The sequence below is a fragment of the Aptenodytes patagonicus genome, chromosome 7 (assembly GCF_965638725.1).
Source record: "Aptenodytes patagonicus chromosome 7, bAptPat1.pri.cur, whole genome shotgun sequence".
Lineage (NCBI taxonomy): Eukaryota > Metazoa > Chordata > Aves > Sphenisciformes > Spheniscidae > Aptenodytes > Aptenodytes patagonicus.
Genome location: NC_134955.1, coordinates 55,294,751 through 55,308,185, shown reverse-complemented (window position 1 = coordinate 55,308,185; position 13,435 = coordinate 55,294,751). Strand labels below are relative to the sequence as shown.

Genomic DNA, 13,435 nt, shown 5'->3' with positions numbered 1-13,435 from the left:
TCTTCCTGTGCTTTGTTCACTTCAGACTGCACTGTTACTGCAGGAAGTTTGCATATACCTCATGTTTCTCTTACAGTTACTAATATTGTGTAAGAGACTGTACCTCTTGTTAGAAAATTCTGTGCATTTATTTCATCACAAGTAGTTTTAAGCAGAAAAGCTAATATTTAGAACATTTTAGTAGCTTGCCTTTTTTAAGCAACTTTCTGTGCTAATCTATCTACTATGGCTGGCTGTATTTAGGAACACATAGATGGCCGTTGGTTCCAGAAATGCTACGTTTGATAGTTGTACATTACTGTGCCTAAAGAGCGACTGTGTATTTGATTTGTGCTTTGTACATTAGTCAGTAGATCCCTGTGGATTCTGTAGAGATTAACAGCATCTTTTCATTGTGATTATGTTTCCTTTTTCCACATAGTTTAGTTCCCCAAAAATGAAAAATTGATCTATTTGCTTTTGTGTTTGTTGTGGTTTAACCTCAGCCGGCAACTAAGCACCACACAACCACTCGCTCACTCCCCCCCAGTGGGATGAGGGAGAGAATTGGAAGGGTAAAAGTGAGAAAACTCATGGGTTGAGACAAAGACAGTTTAATAGGTAAAGAAAAAGCTGTGCGCGCAAGCAAAGCAAAACAAGGAATTCATTCCCTACTTCCTCATCTCCAGGAAAGCAGGGCTCCATCATGCTTAACGGTTACTTGGGAAGACAAACGCCATCACTCCAAACATCCCCCCCTTCCTTCTTCTTCCCCCAGCTTTATATGCTGAGCATGACGTCATATGGTATGGAATATCCCTTTGGCCAGTTTGGGTCAGCTGTCCTGGCTGTGCCCCCTCCCAGCTTCTTGTGCACCTCCAGCCTTCTCAGTCGGTAGAGCATGGGAAGCTGAAAAGTCCTTGACTAGTGTAAGCACTACCTAGCAACAACTAAAACACTGGTGTGTTATCAACATTGTTCTCACCCTAAATCCAAAACACAGCACTGTACCAGCTACTAAGAAGGAAATTAACTCTATCCCTGCCGAAACCGGGACTGTTTTATTTTGTAGCATTACGGATAGCTTTTGTTTCAGGGATAGCAGTACAGGCTGAAAAGCACTGAAGGACTTTTCTCCATTTCCTCATGGAATTTCTTAAGGTCTCTGGTTTATTTTATAGATGGTGTTTTACATTGAAGCATGCGAGTCTGGATCTATGATGAATCATTTGGCTGATAACATCAATGGTGAGCAATCAGTTAACTTACTGAACTTAGATGTTATAACTTGTCACAGGCAGGACCTAAACAGATGCTGTGTCAAGGATAGGTTCAAGGCACTTTTATGTACAGTTTTAGCAGGGGAGCACAAGAATTAGAGAAAGTAATATTTTCCATTTATGGGAAGTTCCTTTTAAAGAATTAATGGAGTCTTACAAAGCCTATCAGGTCTTTCAGTGTCTTGCAAATGAGAAGTTGAAAAAGTATTTCTTTTCAGGAACTATATGGTTGCCCTTAACTGATACCAGTTAAATTATACTGACATTTCTCAGCCTCAGCACTGCTAACAGCAGGTGTGAAGTTTCTGCCATCAGTTTCATTGAGTAGCAAAGGCCCTTGGGAGACATCATTGCCAGGCAATTTTGCTACACTCATTTGCACAATAACCCAGGAAGTGGAACTCAGATTTTTCAGGGTTTCTAAGCTCTCTGCTGCAGAGCTGTGAGCTCAGCCTTGATTAGGACGAGGAATCACCACCTTTTCAAACTCCTGCTCTGTGGCAGGGAGACTGGGTGCTCTGGCTTTCCTGTAGTTTTGAAGCTGTGATTCCAGGGAAGACCAACCACGTCTATCCACGGATTCCTGGGTCTTTGGCCCTGGAGTACGCTGCCTGGCACCCACCTAGACTAATTACAGCCCTATCAAGGATTTACAGAAAGTTGACACAGAATGTTTCGTATTGACACTTGTTCAAAATAAATGTTCAGTGAATCAGCATTTTTCAAAGTTTGTTCTATTAGAAATTTCAAGTCTGAGAACTCTGGTTTTACCACCAGCTCTGCCACAGACTTACAAAGGCAGAAAATTGACAATTTATGTATTACCCTATACAGCTGTCTTTGGCAGCCCTCAGTGGTGAACTACAAAGCTTAACTGGTTACTTAGTAAGCATTTTAAAGGACGCTAAGAGCAGCACTGTACTACAAAGACAAGATTTAAGACTTTTTTTGGCTTTTGAACTTCTGGTACACTCTGAGTAGAAACAACACTATAGCTATATAAAAGCACACCTAACACCTTTTCATTTTGAAGCTTGGACTTTCCTCCAGTTACACAAGTATGCTATGAGTTGACTTTGGCAAAAAGCAAAAGCTTTTGTCTTAGTAATACCTGTAAAGACATATTTACAGTATTTCTATTGTGTTAGAGATGACTTACTGGGAACACTGTGCTTGGGGCAGATGTTGTAGAGGTTTGGTTTGCTTTTCTCTCAGTGCAGAGTGTTATCCAAGAAAGGATATTACTTAGAAGGTGGCATTTTCTGGAAGAAAAGATGATTTAGGGGATTTACTCCAAGTTTGGGAAAAAGTCCTCATTATTGTAATAAAGAAAATGAATGTATAGATGGTTGTCAGTGCACAGTGTTCTCTGGCAGTTCTTTGAATAGAAGATTTTTCCCGTAGAAGTGCATATTCTTCTTTAAATACCCCAGACCACGCATTTGGCAGCAAGGAAGGAGCTCTTATAACAGCACTGAGGCTGACTGAACAGAATGATTAACAGTCTTCTTTCCTTTCTGCTATTTAGAAGTAAATGATTGAAAGCCAAAATACTTAGACAAATATATCATGTGCAGCTAAGTACTAAGTCATGGGGGGGGGTTAAAAAAAAAAAAGAAAAAATTACTTTCTATTTGTCTTACAGTTTATGCAACAACAGCTGCCAATCCCAGAGAGTCATCTTATGCATGTTACTATGATGATGAAAGGCAGACTTATCTTGGGGACTGGTACAGTGTGAATTGGATGGAAGATTCAGATATGGTAAGTTACTTAGATGAGGTTTCTGTATTTCCACACATGAAAAAAAATCACTAGGCTTTTTAAAAACAGCTCCTTTACAGGATTTGTGAAAATACATATTTTTATGTGAGACTGAAATCCACAAATTGAGTTGGTAAAAGTATTTATCTACTACTCAGAACCACATATAATCTTTATTTGTTTGGGCCACTAAATTTATTTCTGAAACTAACTTTCAGAAACATTGTCTTATTTTGTTATGTATAAGATTAGAAACTGTCTAACTTCTAGTTTCAAATTCACATAATCTTGATTTGCTAATCTGAGACCACGTCTCCAAATTTGTTAAACAAATCAGGCAGCTCAGTAAGTTGCACCTCTGCTTCAGGGATCCTTAAATACTGAACTGTGGCTAACCCATTTGTTGGCATAATGGAAAACAGTATTAATGAAAGAAATCTGGGATTTCTGTGCTAGCCCACTCCCTTCTTGCCTGTTTGCTGGGAGATTAGGACATCACTAAAAGCAATTTGAGAATATGCTGTCAAATCTTCTTCTCAGTTTCTACTTTTATGTCTTTCAAAGGTTGTATAGCTTTTGCCCTATACTTCCTTCTGTTGGCAGCTAAGACCCTTTCCAGGTTTTCTTGCCTTTTTAGAATTGCTGAATTTAAGTATCTGTGACCACATGGAAGTTTCTTCATGCAGGAGGATCTAAGAAAAGAAACACTCCACAAGCAGTTTCAGCTGGTGAAGAAACGCACCAACACCAGCCATGTGATGCAGTATGGAAACAGAGTACGTATTTGAGTGGGCTTCCTGGTCAGATGTATCTTAAAACCTTTTGTGCCCTATACTTTCATGCCTTAAAAAAAAAAAAAAAAAATCACTAAACTGGCAGGCTTGATTTAGAAAATGAAACTGTTCATCTCAGAAGACCACTTAGCATTTAAGAGACGATTGTCCTGATGCTAAGAGTAATACAGCCTTGTATTATGCTTTAATCCAAGGAGTCAGGGTATGAGTTGTCCTCCAAGCTCTGCCAGTGATTTAACACTTCACTTCACTCAAGTATAAGAAGGGTATTTACCACTTCCAGGCATATTATGAATATTAATGAAATGTTAATAAGTACATTGATCCCTCGAATGGGAAGAGCTAAGAGGTCATATATCATTTATAATAGTCCCATTATTCAACAGATTAAATACTTGTTAAAAAAAAGCAGTCAGGTTACTTAACCTGATGGTCTTTTTTCCCCACAGTGAGTTTTGGAAATAAAAGTTCCCTGATTTTTGGCAGCCTTGACCTTGTATTAAAAAACCCGGTACACGCACACACACAACCCCATGATCTTTATTTTCTCTAATAAAGCAAGTTTAGAGAGTTAGGTTTGCATGGCAAAGCAAAGACAGACTACCTACTGGAGGTGATTGACAGATTCCATTTGTTTACTTTCTAACCTTCAGAGCATCTCCTCCATGAAAGTGATGCAATTTCAGGGCATGGGGAAGAAAGCTATCCCCATTTCTCTGCCACCTGTAGAACACTATGACCTGACGCCTAGTCCTGATGTGCCTTTTGCAATCATGAAACGAAAGCTGATGGCTACCAATGACATTTATGAGGCTAAGAAGATTGCTGCAGAGATGAAAACACACCTGGAGGTAAGCAAAAAAATTTTGAACTCCATATCAGGTCAGATTTGTTTGCATCATAAGCAATGGCAGAAGTAACTCCCCTGAAGCCAATGGGATTACTTCTAGTTTTTGCAAATTGCAACAAAATTACTCTTCAGAGTAATATACCATTACTCTAGCTGATGGTTTACTCCTCCCTTAAAATTCAGGATCTGTTCCACAAGGCACATCCAGTAGTGATTATCTAGGCAAATGTAGGCAGATGCAAAAGTCAGTCTCACAGCTTTTATTGCCAGGAAATTCCTCATCTGCATCCATAGGGATTCTTGTTGGGAGGACTTATTCTTTGGTATTAGAGAAACTCTTGTCTCAGTAGAGCTGAAGTCTCCCAAATCAAATAGCTCCTGCAGAATGGTTGTCAGTGTTGGTGTTTTCTTTCTTCTAGCAGAACACTAGAAGGACAGTAAGTGATTTTGGGTGCCAGGAATCTGACTTTGTCTCCCTAGTTTTCATTTGTGTGTTAAGAGACAGGTCCAAAAGACTGTGCTAAAAATAAATGGCAAAATTGGGTTCCTTAAAGAGCCCAAGAGTTGAGGGAGGTTTAAATAAAGAGAAATTTCATTCAAAGTCTTCAAATTAAGTTTAGAAAAAGCATGTTTTAAGTTCTTGTTGTTTTATGTGCAGGTGAAAGAATTTATCCAAGAATCCATGCGAAAGATAATCACCTTAGTAACAGGATCAAAAGAACAGACCAACCAAATTCTGTCAGACAGATTGACCATCAGCAATTATGACTGCTACCAGTCAGCGGTGAACCACTTCAAAGCTCATTGCTTCAACTGGCACTTACCCTTCGTAAGTCAAGCATTAGATATAACCTGATAAATGTACTGGTAAAACAAGCACACTGGTCATAAGCATGTCTGCAAAATCAGCTTTTATTAAAAAGCTAGCTTGGGGGCAGTCATGCAGCTTGGTTTTGGAGAAAGGGTAAGTAATGTTTTCGGAAGCAGGAAACCACTTCCACTACAGCTGCAGATAAGCAAGAAGATTACTAAAAATACTTTTAGTAAAAACAAACCCAAAAATAATCCCTAATTTTTACTCGTTTGTGCTGTCCCTTCATCAGCTCCCTCCCCAGAAATCCCAATATTAAATACGTCGTGTTTTATTTCTGCTTGAAGCATCTCTACTGGCAAAGCAGAAACACAAGCACCACCACTGTGAATTCATAATCCTGGTACATTCAGAGTTCTGTATTACGATTGTGTGTTGCATAGGTCCTTGCAATAGCCTAGCTGCTAATTCCATGGTCTTGTTGAATTCCTGAGAGCCACTTTTTAGTTTAGGGGTTTCATTACGGTCTACTCTTCCTGGGATCCCAGCTGAGGGCCAAATCCTGTTGTGTTAAGCACTCTTTAGAGAGGTCAGTTCCTATTCCAGAAAACCCAGTCCTGATGTCAGGCAAGATAACCTAAGCAGGCAATGGTGTGTGGTAAGATGAGTCAACAGCAAATTAATTGATTTTAGCAGAAAGCAATGGAGTTACCTGGCAGTTAGTCAAGATTTAAGTACTGTATGCAAATCAAAAGCAGATGCACTCCTTCAGTTGGAGCTTCTACTCAACTAGGCTATTAGGAGGTCACATTGCTCTGTTAAACTTTTAGCTCCTCTTCAGTGGTTTTTTGGTTTTGTGGGGTTTTTCGAATGAAATTGGTTAGATGGGTGAGCCTTGCCTAAGGGGCCAATGTGCAGCAACAGCTGAATTTACCTAATGAAGTTCAAAGAGCAAAGTGCACAGAAGAAAGATCCATTTAGCCTAGTACTAGATCGTCAAGACCATCGATTAAACACCTTGAATATTAATAGCATCTCTAAACTACTTCCACAATTTAGTTTGGATAAACAATGCCTGCTTTTCATCACTGAAATTATTAACAATGTTTGTTTATTTCAGTATGAGTATGCACTGAGACAGCTGTATGCCTTGGTCAATGTTTGTGAAGGAGGATACCCCATTGACAGGTAATGAGGTTCCCAGATACACTGTGTAGTTTTATCTGTGGCTAAAAAAGCAGAAAAGCTAATAGACAGATGAAGCCTAATGCTAAAAGCTTCTTACTTGTTCTGCTCTGTTGACCATTTTGTCAGTAAAGTTCTCACTCTAAAGTTATGAATGCTTATTTTGGAAAACATATCATTATTAGTCCCCTCCCACTCATAATAATCCATTTCCCCAGTAATCCTTTGATTTCCTTGTTGAAGACCCTCAGGGGAAATTACAGCCAGTCAGAGAACCCCACTGCACTGCATAACATAAAACAGCATGACTGGTGTAAGAGTGTTGCCCTGTAACTCCTTTATGATCTTACACTGAAGCAAGGTTGGGAACTGCTGTATTTTCTCTGCGGCCCCCTCAGCTGCTGGCTGAAGAACACCACAGCACTGCTGGGTTCTGGTGCGGAAAGGGAATATGGTGCTAGGGCCCTCCTCTGTGAGGGTGTGGTAGGAAAGCAAGGAAAAAATGGTCCGGGCTGACCCTTATGGTGCTGCAGTAGGGGCAAAGGAAGCATAGTGTTGAAATTCTGTCTTGGGAGTTTGTGGTAGAGGATGGGATCCTAGCTTCTAAGTCATGTGAGAGAAAAGGGAGAGAGGAAAGCAGAGGGGTAGGGAGTGGGAGGGTGGACTGGTAGTTTACGCAGCGTGCACGTGCAACCCAGAAGGTGAAGAACTGCTGCCCCCACTCCTGGTAGCATCCCGCTGCAGTCAGTTTGGGAAATAGTTTGAGAGCAGAGCGCCTGAAAAGTTTCTCATCATTGTTGTTCTCTGTTGCAGAATATGCCTGGCCATGAATCAAGTGTGCCTTGGGAATTGATGGAAACAACAGTCCCTAATACAACCCTTACTATAAGTGATAACTCTTCATAACTGTAATAGTCCGGACTTTACATGCATGCAACATGAACAGAGTCAACCACTGTACTGTAACTGTGCTGGGAGCTGAGGCACCTGCCCATGAGCAATACAGCACTTGCCAGTGCTCTCCCCTGCATCCCCACCTGCTGACAGCCTGCTGGTTTGACAGAGGCATTTTGGCAGACCACCTGGAGCTTTCAAGATGGACGATTTGTTTCAAAGCGCAATGCTCTTAATCTCTGGATGAACACTACAAGCCACCTATCAGTGATTGCTAAATCTATGCTAAATTTAAACATTGAGTCATTAATTCTGGAAAATTTTTTTATACTATTGCTAACTATTAGCTTTTTTAAAAAAGTTTATGAATTCCATTACAGTGACTACCTTGCAGATTAGTTCAAGAGTGAAGAAACCAAAGCTTGTTCTTTAAGCTTTAACTCCTTAACAGTTTAAAGAAATAAGTTGCATTCGAGAACTATCAGATATGAACAGCACAGTTAAACTGCGAACAGTAGAAGTCTTTGTGGGTAGAAAGCACTGTTTCCCAAAGAAAAACACAAATATCTAATTCTGTAAATTTAGCACCAGTATGCTATAATTAAATGTATATACATACAAACCTATGGGAAGTCATAGAGTACAGGAGTTACCTGTGAATAAAAATAAAGTTGACAGTTTCATCAACCTACAGGGCAATACAGTGTTAGACATCTTGTGATTTGAAAATGAATAAGAGCTAATTAATTTTGTGATACTGCATTAAAAGGTTATCTATCCCCTGTAAGCCTTTTATAAGACAGGTCATCTCACACACCCCCCCCCCCCCAAGCCAACAAAATACCAAAACAAACCCTAAAACTCCAACCCAAAAGCAGCAACAAAAAATATTAAAAGCCCAAAATCACATTTGAAGGCACTGCTCCTTAGAGGTGACTCAGTGAATGACAAGCAGGGGGAAAATTAGAGGTTATGAGGTGATTCAAAATAGTTTCAGGTTGTCCATACCTTTTTTACATGTGGAGACAGAATACAGAAATACTTCAGGGTTCTTTCCAAAGTGTGTTAAAATATGCAAAATTACCTCATCTTCATGGGGAAAAGAACAAACTTTGGCAAAAACTAAACCAGCATCTCCATGATGGAGGGAGTTCTGGGTAGCTCTACTCAGAGGAGAGGGGTTGTAGGGGGTGTAACTGAAACTACTTTTATATAAAGAAGAGCCAGATAAAGCTGGGAGCATTAGCACTTTCAGCTGTTGGGTGAGTGGGTGGGGGAGGGGGAGGGATCTCAGAGCACAGCTAGTGTCAAGATGGATGGAAAAAGGTAAAAGTATGTGGAACTAGGCTTTACTGAATTAAGAAATGAAAGGCTGCACCTTGGGGGTTGTTGAAAGTTCAGATATGTGCTGCTTTTGAGTTGCTTCTTGTTTCTTTTCAGCTGTAAAGCTGGGTTTTTTTAGCAGAAATCTAAAAATAAGAGTGTGAAATTCTTGGGTGCCTGAATGTGTTGCAGGTGTTCCCCTGATGGCAGGAGGAAGCGTTGGCCACGCAGGGCAGCTTTTAGGCAGTCTGGCTGCTATCATGAAAGTGTACCAAGAGGCCCCAATCACTTTGAAAGAACAGGAAAAACGACTCCTTCAAAGCTCCATTTGAATATATACATTGAATCTGCGTTTTACGCATCTCTGCTTTTAGAGTTGTTCTCTGCCCTAGAAATTCAGCCTGCTTCTCAAACACTTAGCATCATTAGTTCATAGTTTTAACAATTTTCTTCACCCTTTAGAAATACCCATTTTCTTCTGAAGCATTCAGAAGAGGCTTTTGGTCTTTTGGATTTTCATATCTAGAATGCAGATGGGAAAAAAAAAAGCCCTCCATGTTCTTCACGGATAGCATCACTTTACAGCTATACTAAGTAGGCCTCAAAAAGTAATTATCAGATGAAAAATCAGCTGCTAGCACACCTTTTTATTTTCACACATTACTGACACCCAGGTGGCACTTGTACCTCGCTACCATCACGTGCACTGGCCCTCCTGCAGACCCTTGTAGCTCTGAGGAGGATGCAAAGCTAAACCATGAGAGAGTGGGATTTTGTTCTGTCCGTTTTCCTCCCACAGGAGTGATTTCCAGAGCTTCACCATCCTAATTGCTACCCGGCGTCATTTCCCTTTCCCTCAGGGATGTGCCGAAATGAAAGAGAGAGGGCGATCTGCTGAAGATGTCACTGCACCCACAACACTGAGATGCAGCAGGTTCTTATCCATGCCCTGCAAAAAGCACCAATGTGCTACTGAATTTCCAGTTTGTATCCAGAGACCCATTTCCTTTGCAGTCACTCGGGGAACAGCCCTGCAGAAGAAAAAACCAACAACCTTCACCTGCACTGATCAATACATTTGTTTTAAGGCCTCCAAAAAGCATCACGCAGGCTTAGTGCCTGCGTGGCAGGCTGTTTATTTTGGGATGGTAATAGAACCTGATGAGAAAATAATTTTAAGATTGTGCAAGGTCAGTCTTACGCCAGAGTATCTTGCGGTGTATTGGGCAAGTGCAGACACCCTCACTCTTCCTGCAGGCATGCAGCTGCTGCTCAGGCTGCCATTCCTAGAATGCCGGGGTGCAGGAATGACTTCTGCAAAGTATGGAAAACTGTCAGGTTCCCAGCAAATTGTCATCACCAGGCAGAACGGGGCAAAGTTGAGGCTGTGTTATTTACAAAAACCTTTCCTGAGCAGAATAGTTGTGTGTATCTGTAACCCCTGGGAAGAGCGTCATTCGCACCAGCCAGGGCTTCCTGTCCCCCTTATTGCTAGAACAGAGTTCAAGGCCCTTTTCCCAGCCGTTCTGTGCCAAATCTGCTGTGTGTTTCTACCCAACATCCTGCTGCACACAGCGGTTCACTGCCTTTCCTTTGAGAGGACCTGGAGGGCAGGAGGCATAATCGGCCTCCACAGTACTCTGTATGCTATTTCTATATAATGCAAACTTACATGGACACAGTTTTGTTCAGAGCGCATGTAACCACCCTCTCTTCTCCACTAGCAATAAAGCAGAAAGCAGTTCACCTGGAGTTGGAGATAATGCACTTTTTTAGAGATTCCAGTAAGTAGTAGTATTTCAGCTCTGCCCAAACCAAGTTACATCTTCTCTCACCAGGACGGCTTAAGGTAAGTGCTGGGCAGCCGTGCCCATCTCAGGGCAGGAGGCTGAAGGCCTCTCATTCCTGTGCTCAGCCTCTGCCCTGTGAGAGCAGGGGTGGAGGAGCAGCAGAGGGAAAGGACACAAGCTAAAGTCCTGACTAAGCAGCATTTCGTGCCACAAGCTCAGGCAATTCTGAATCAGAGACCGCTTCCTTCCTAGGGACACGATACCCCAAAAGAGGCAGGAGACAACAGAAATACTACATGTCTGTAATCCCGTGCACTGCAGGCAGAGCTGGCCAGTATCCCACAGTAACAACACCCATGCAAGGAGGGACTCTGGTGGGACAGGCAGGGTCTTCGCACCAGCTGGACAGGAGGACACCATTTTTCACAGTGCAAGGGGTTGAAATGCTGGACCAGGGCCCCAGCGAGGCTGTATGATCTCCAGCCCCGGAGACCTGCAGCACTGAAAGGAGGAGGCCCCGAACAACCTTGGGAAGCAGCCCCACTTGAGCAGGGATTGGACTGGTGACCTCCAGGAGTCCCCGCCAGCCTGAATCGCTCCACAAGCCTGTGGAAAAAAGCCAACTTGTGCTGGGTTTCAAAGTATAGTTGGTGACTGATGCATGATGAGGCCCAGAAGCCTTGAATTCAGCAGGAAAACTGCCTTTGATTTCAATGGCTTTTTTTTTAGGATATACATGACCTGCCGGTGTAATTATTTCAGTGAATTATTGACAGATTGTATCACTGGGTGTAAAGTGGCGTTAAATCAGCTCTGTGCACCAAGTGGCCACATGGGCTTTTTGTTTTTTCTTTGCAGAAGTTGCTGGGTTCAGCAGGTCTCCCTCTTCCTCTCTCACGCTGGGATCCTTTCCTTGTGAGTAAATGAGTGGTCATTGCACAACATTTCTCTGCAAACAAGTGTTTGAGGAGGCCTTGGCTGGATTGCACAACCCTACTTGGTCAAAGTCTCCTGAAACACTCCTGTCTGCTGATGGCTCATGTGAGGGCCAGAGCATGAGTCACAGCTCGACCATCTTGACTAACCAGGGGAGGCTGCAGATCACCAGCCTGGACTGCTTCCTCCTCGCCTGGGCTGCAGCATGAGGAAACCCCATGGCAAAGCAAATGAATAAAATCCCACGGAGCATTTAAAAACGCCCATTTCATTCCCACATTTGACATTTTTTTTCTCACCACCCGAAATGTCAGATACCAGCCCAAAGCAGCGCAGGACCCTGGCCACCAGGGTCCAGAGGGAGGGACATGCTGAACCGCTCCAGCAGTCTCCATGCTGGGGACTCAGAGCTTTGCCAGGATCACCAAAACAACAGCACGTTTGTTCCAGACAGGCTGTTTCTGCATGACCCCGGCACAGGCAGAGCCTGAGCCCCAACGCTGAGCTGTGAGGCCGGAGAGGCGGCAACTGCCTCTGTCCTGGGTTCTCCAGGATCCCGTCATCTGGGTCATCTCCCAGCTTGCGTTCCCTGACAAGGCACAGCTGTGGTCAGGCATTGGAGGAGCCAGGTCACCCCTGTACCCCAGAGATGTATGTTTAGCAAAGTTGTTGCTGGTGGTTTATATAATGTGACCAAACAGACCAGGTGCCCCATGGCCTCTGAGCAAGCCCTGCTCTAGACTGAGCCCCAGCACAGGGATTTCCTTCCAGGCAGCTCACAGCCAGGCACAGTAACTTGCATTACTGTCAATAATCTCTGAGTTCGGGAGAGCCATGACAACATTTGCAAATCAAATCAGAGCTTTGCTGCTGTTATGTCAGAGGAAAATGTTGCATGTGCAATTTGAGAGCCTTTGTAAAAGGCTCAGAAATTCAGCTGGCACTCTTTGCATTTTGAAAACCGGGATCTGCAGGTCTGATTTTGGGACTAGGCTTTGGTAAATTTTAATCTGAGCCCATTTGGATTGCAGTGATTTAGCACTGTCACAGTTTCCACAGGCTCCACTGACCAGCCGTATAATCTGTGGTTCCCCCTTGCCCCGAGGTCCAGCTGCTGACTCAGATGTCCCAGGATGCTGCGAGGTGCTGGAGCGCTTCACTTCATCAATCTGTTGCTCGACCCTGGCCAGTGCAAAGTCTGGTTGCTCTCTGGAAATACCCAGCAGAAGATCAGTCCTAGCTTCCTTCCTTGCATGTTTGTATTTTAGCCTCATCCCCATCAGATTACTTTAGGCTCATTAACTGTGAATGTTACAGCATAAAGATAACCTGATCAGGCCAAGGACTTTGGCAGACATATGCATCTTTGCTCCTGGGGCTTAAAATAACTTGCAGCAGCCACGGCAGAACTAAGCTGCTGGTCAGACCCCCTATATCTCTGGGTCATGAGGTGGGTACATGGCTTGGAGTCTTACCAAGGCAGGGTGAGGAGGCCTGTGGGAGGTGGGCCAGAGAGCTAGTCTGGGCCCATGGTTTAGGTGGGGAAGGAAGGCGAGAAGCAGGGGGCGGGTCTTCTTTGGGAGAGTGGGTGCAAAACAGAGGATTTAGAGGTGGGGCTAGGTTTGAGAAAAAAGGAAGGTTCATAAGTGGTGCTGCCCAGAGGTTGGACCCTCCAGCTGCCACAGCCCCGGGGTGACAGTCGAGATCGTGCTCAGTATGGCCAACACAGAGCAGGTCAGCCCTCAGGACATATGGACATCAGTGTTGATACCTGCAGTGGAAACAGGGCAACCGGCCTCTCTGTGCTATGTGTCAGGGATTTACTGGCA

General features: G+C 43.3%; 1 protein-coding gene across 3 annotated transcripts in view; it reads left to right on the top strand.

The window, feature by feature from the left end:
- LGMN (legumain) overlaps nt 1–8,248 on the top strand; it is a 28,526-nt gene extending 20,278 nt beyond the window's left edge. For all 3 annotated transcript variants that reach the window (XM_076345323.1, XM_076345322.1, XM_076345324.1), the window contains exons 8-14: nt 1,161–1,227; nt 2,905–3,023; nt 3,710–3,799; nt 4,471–4,668; nt 5,326–5,496; nt 6,599–6,666; nt 7,477–8,248. In XM_076345323.1, the coding sequence (XP_076201438.1) occupies nt 1,161–1,227; nt 2,905–3,023; nt 3,710–3,799; nt 4,471–4,668; nt 5,326–5,496; nt 6,599–6,666; nt 7,477–7,516 (753 nt within the window). In that variant the 3' untranslated portion in view covers nt 7,517–8,248. The remainder of the gene's footprint in view (nt 1–1,160; nt 1,228–2,904; nt 3,024–3,709; nt 3,800–4,470; nt 4,669–5,325; nt 5,497–6,598; nt 6,667–7,476) is intronic.
- Nucleotides 8,249–13,435: the final 5,187 nt, after the last annotated feature.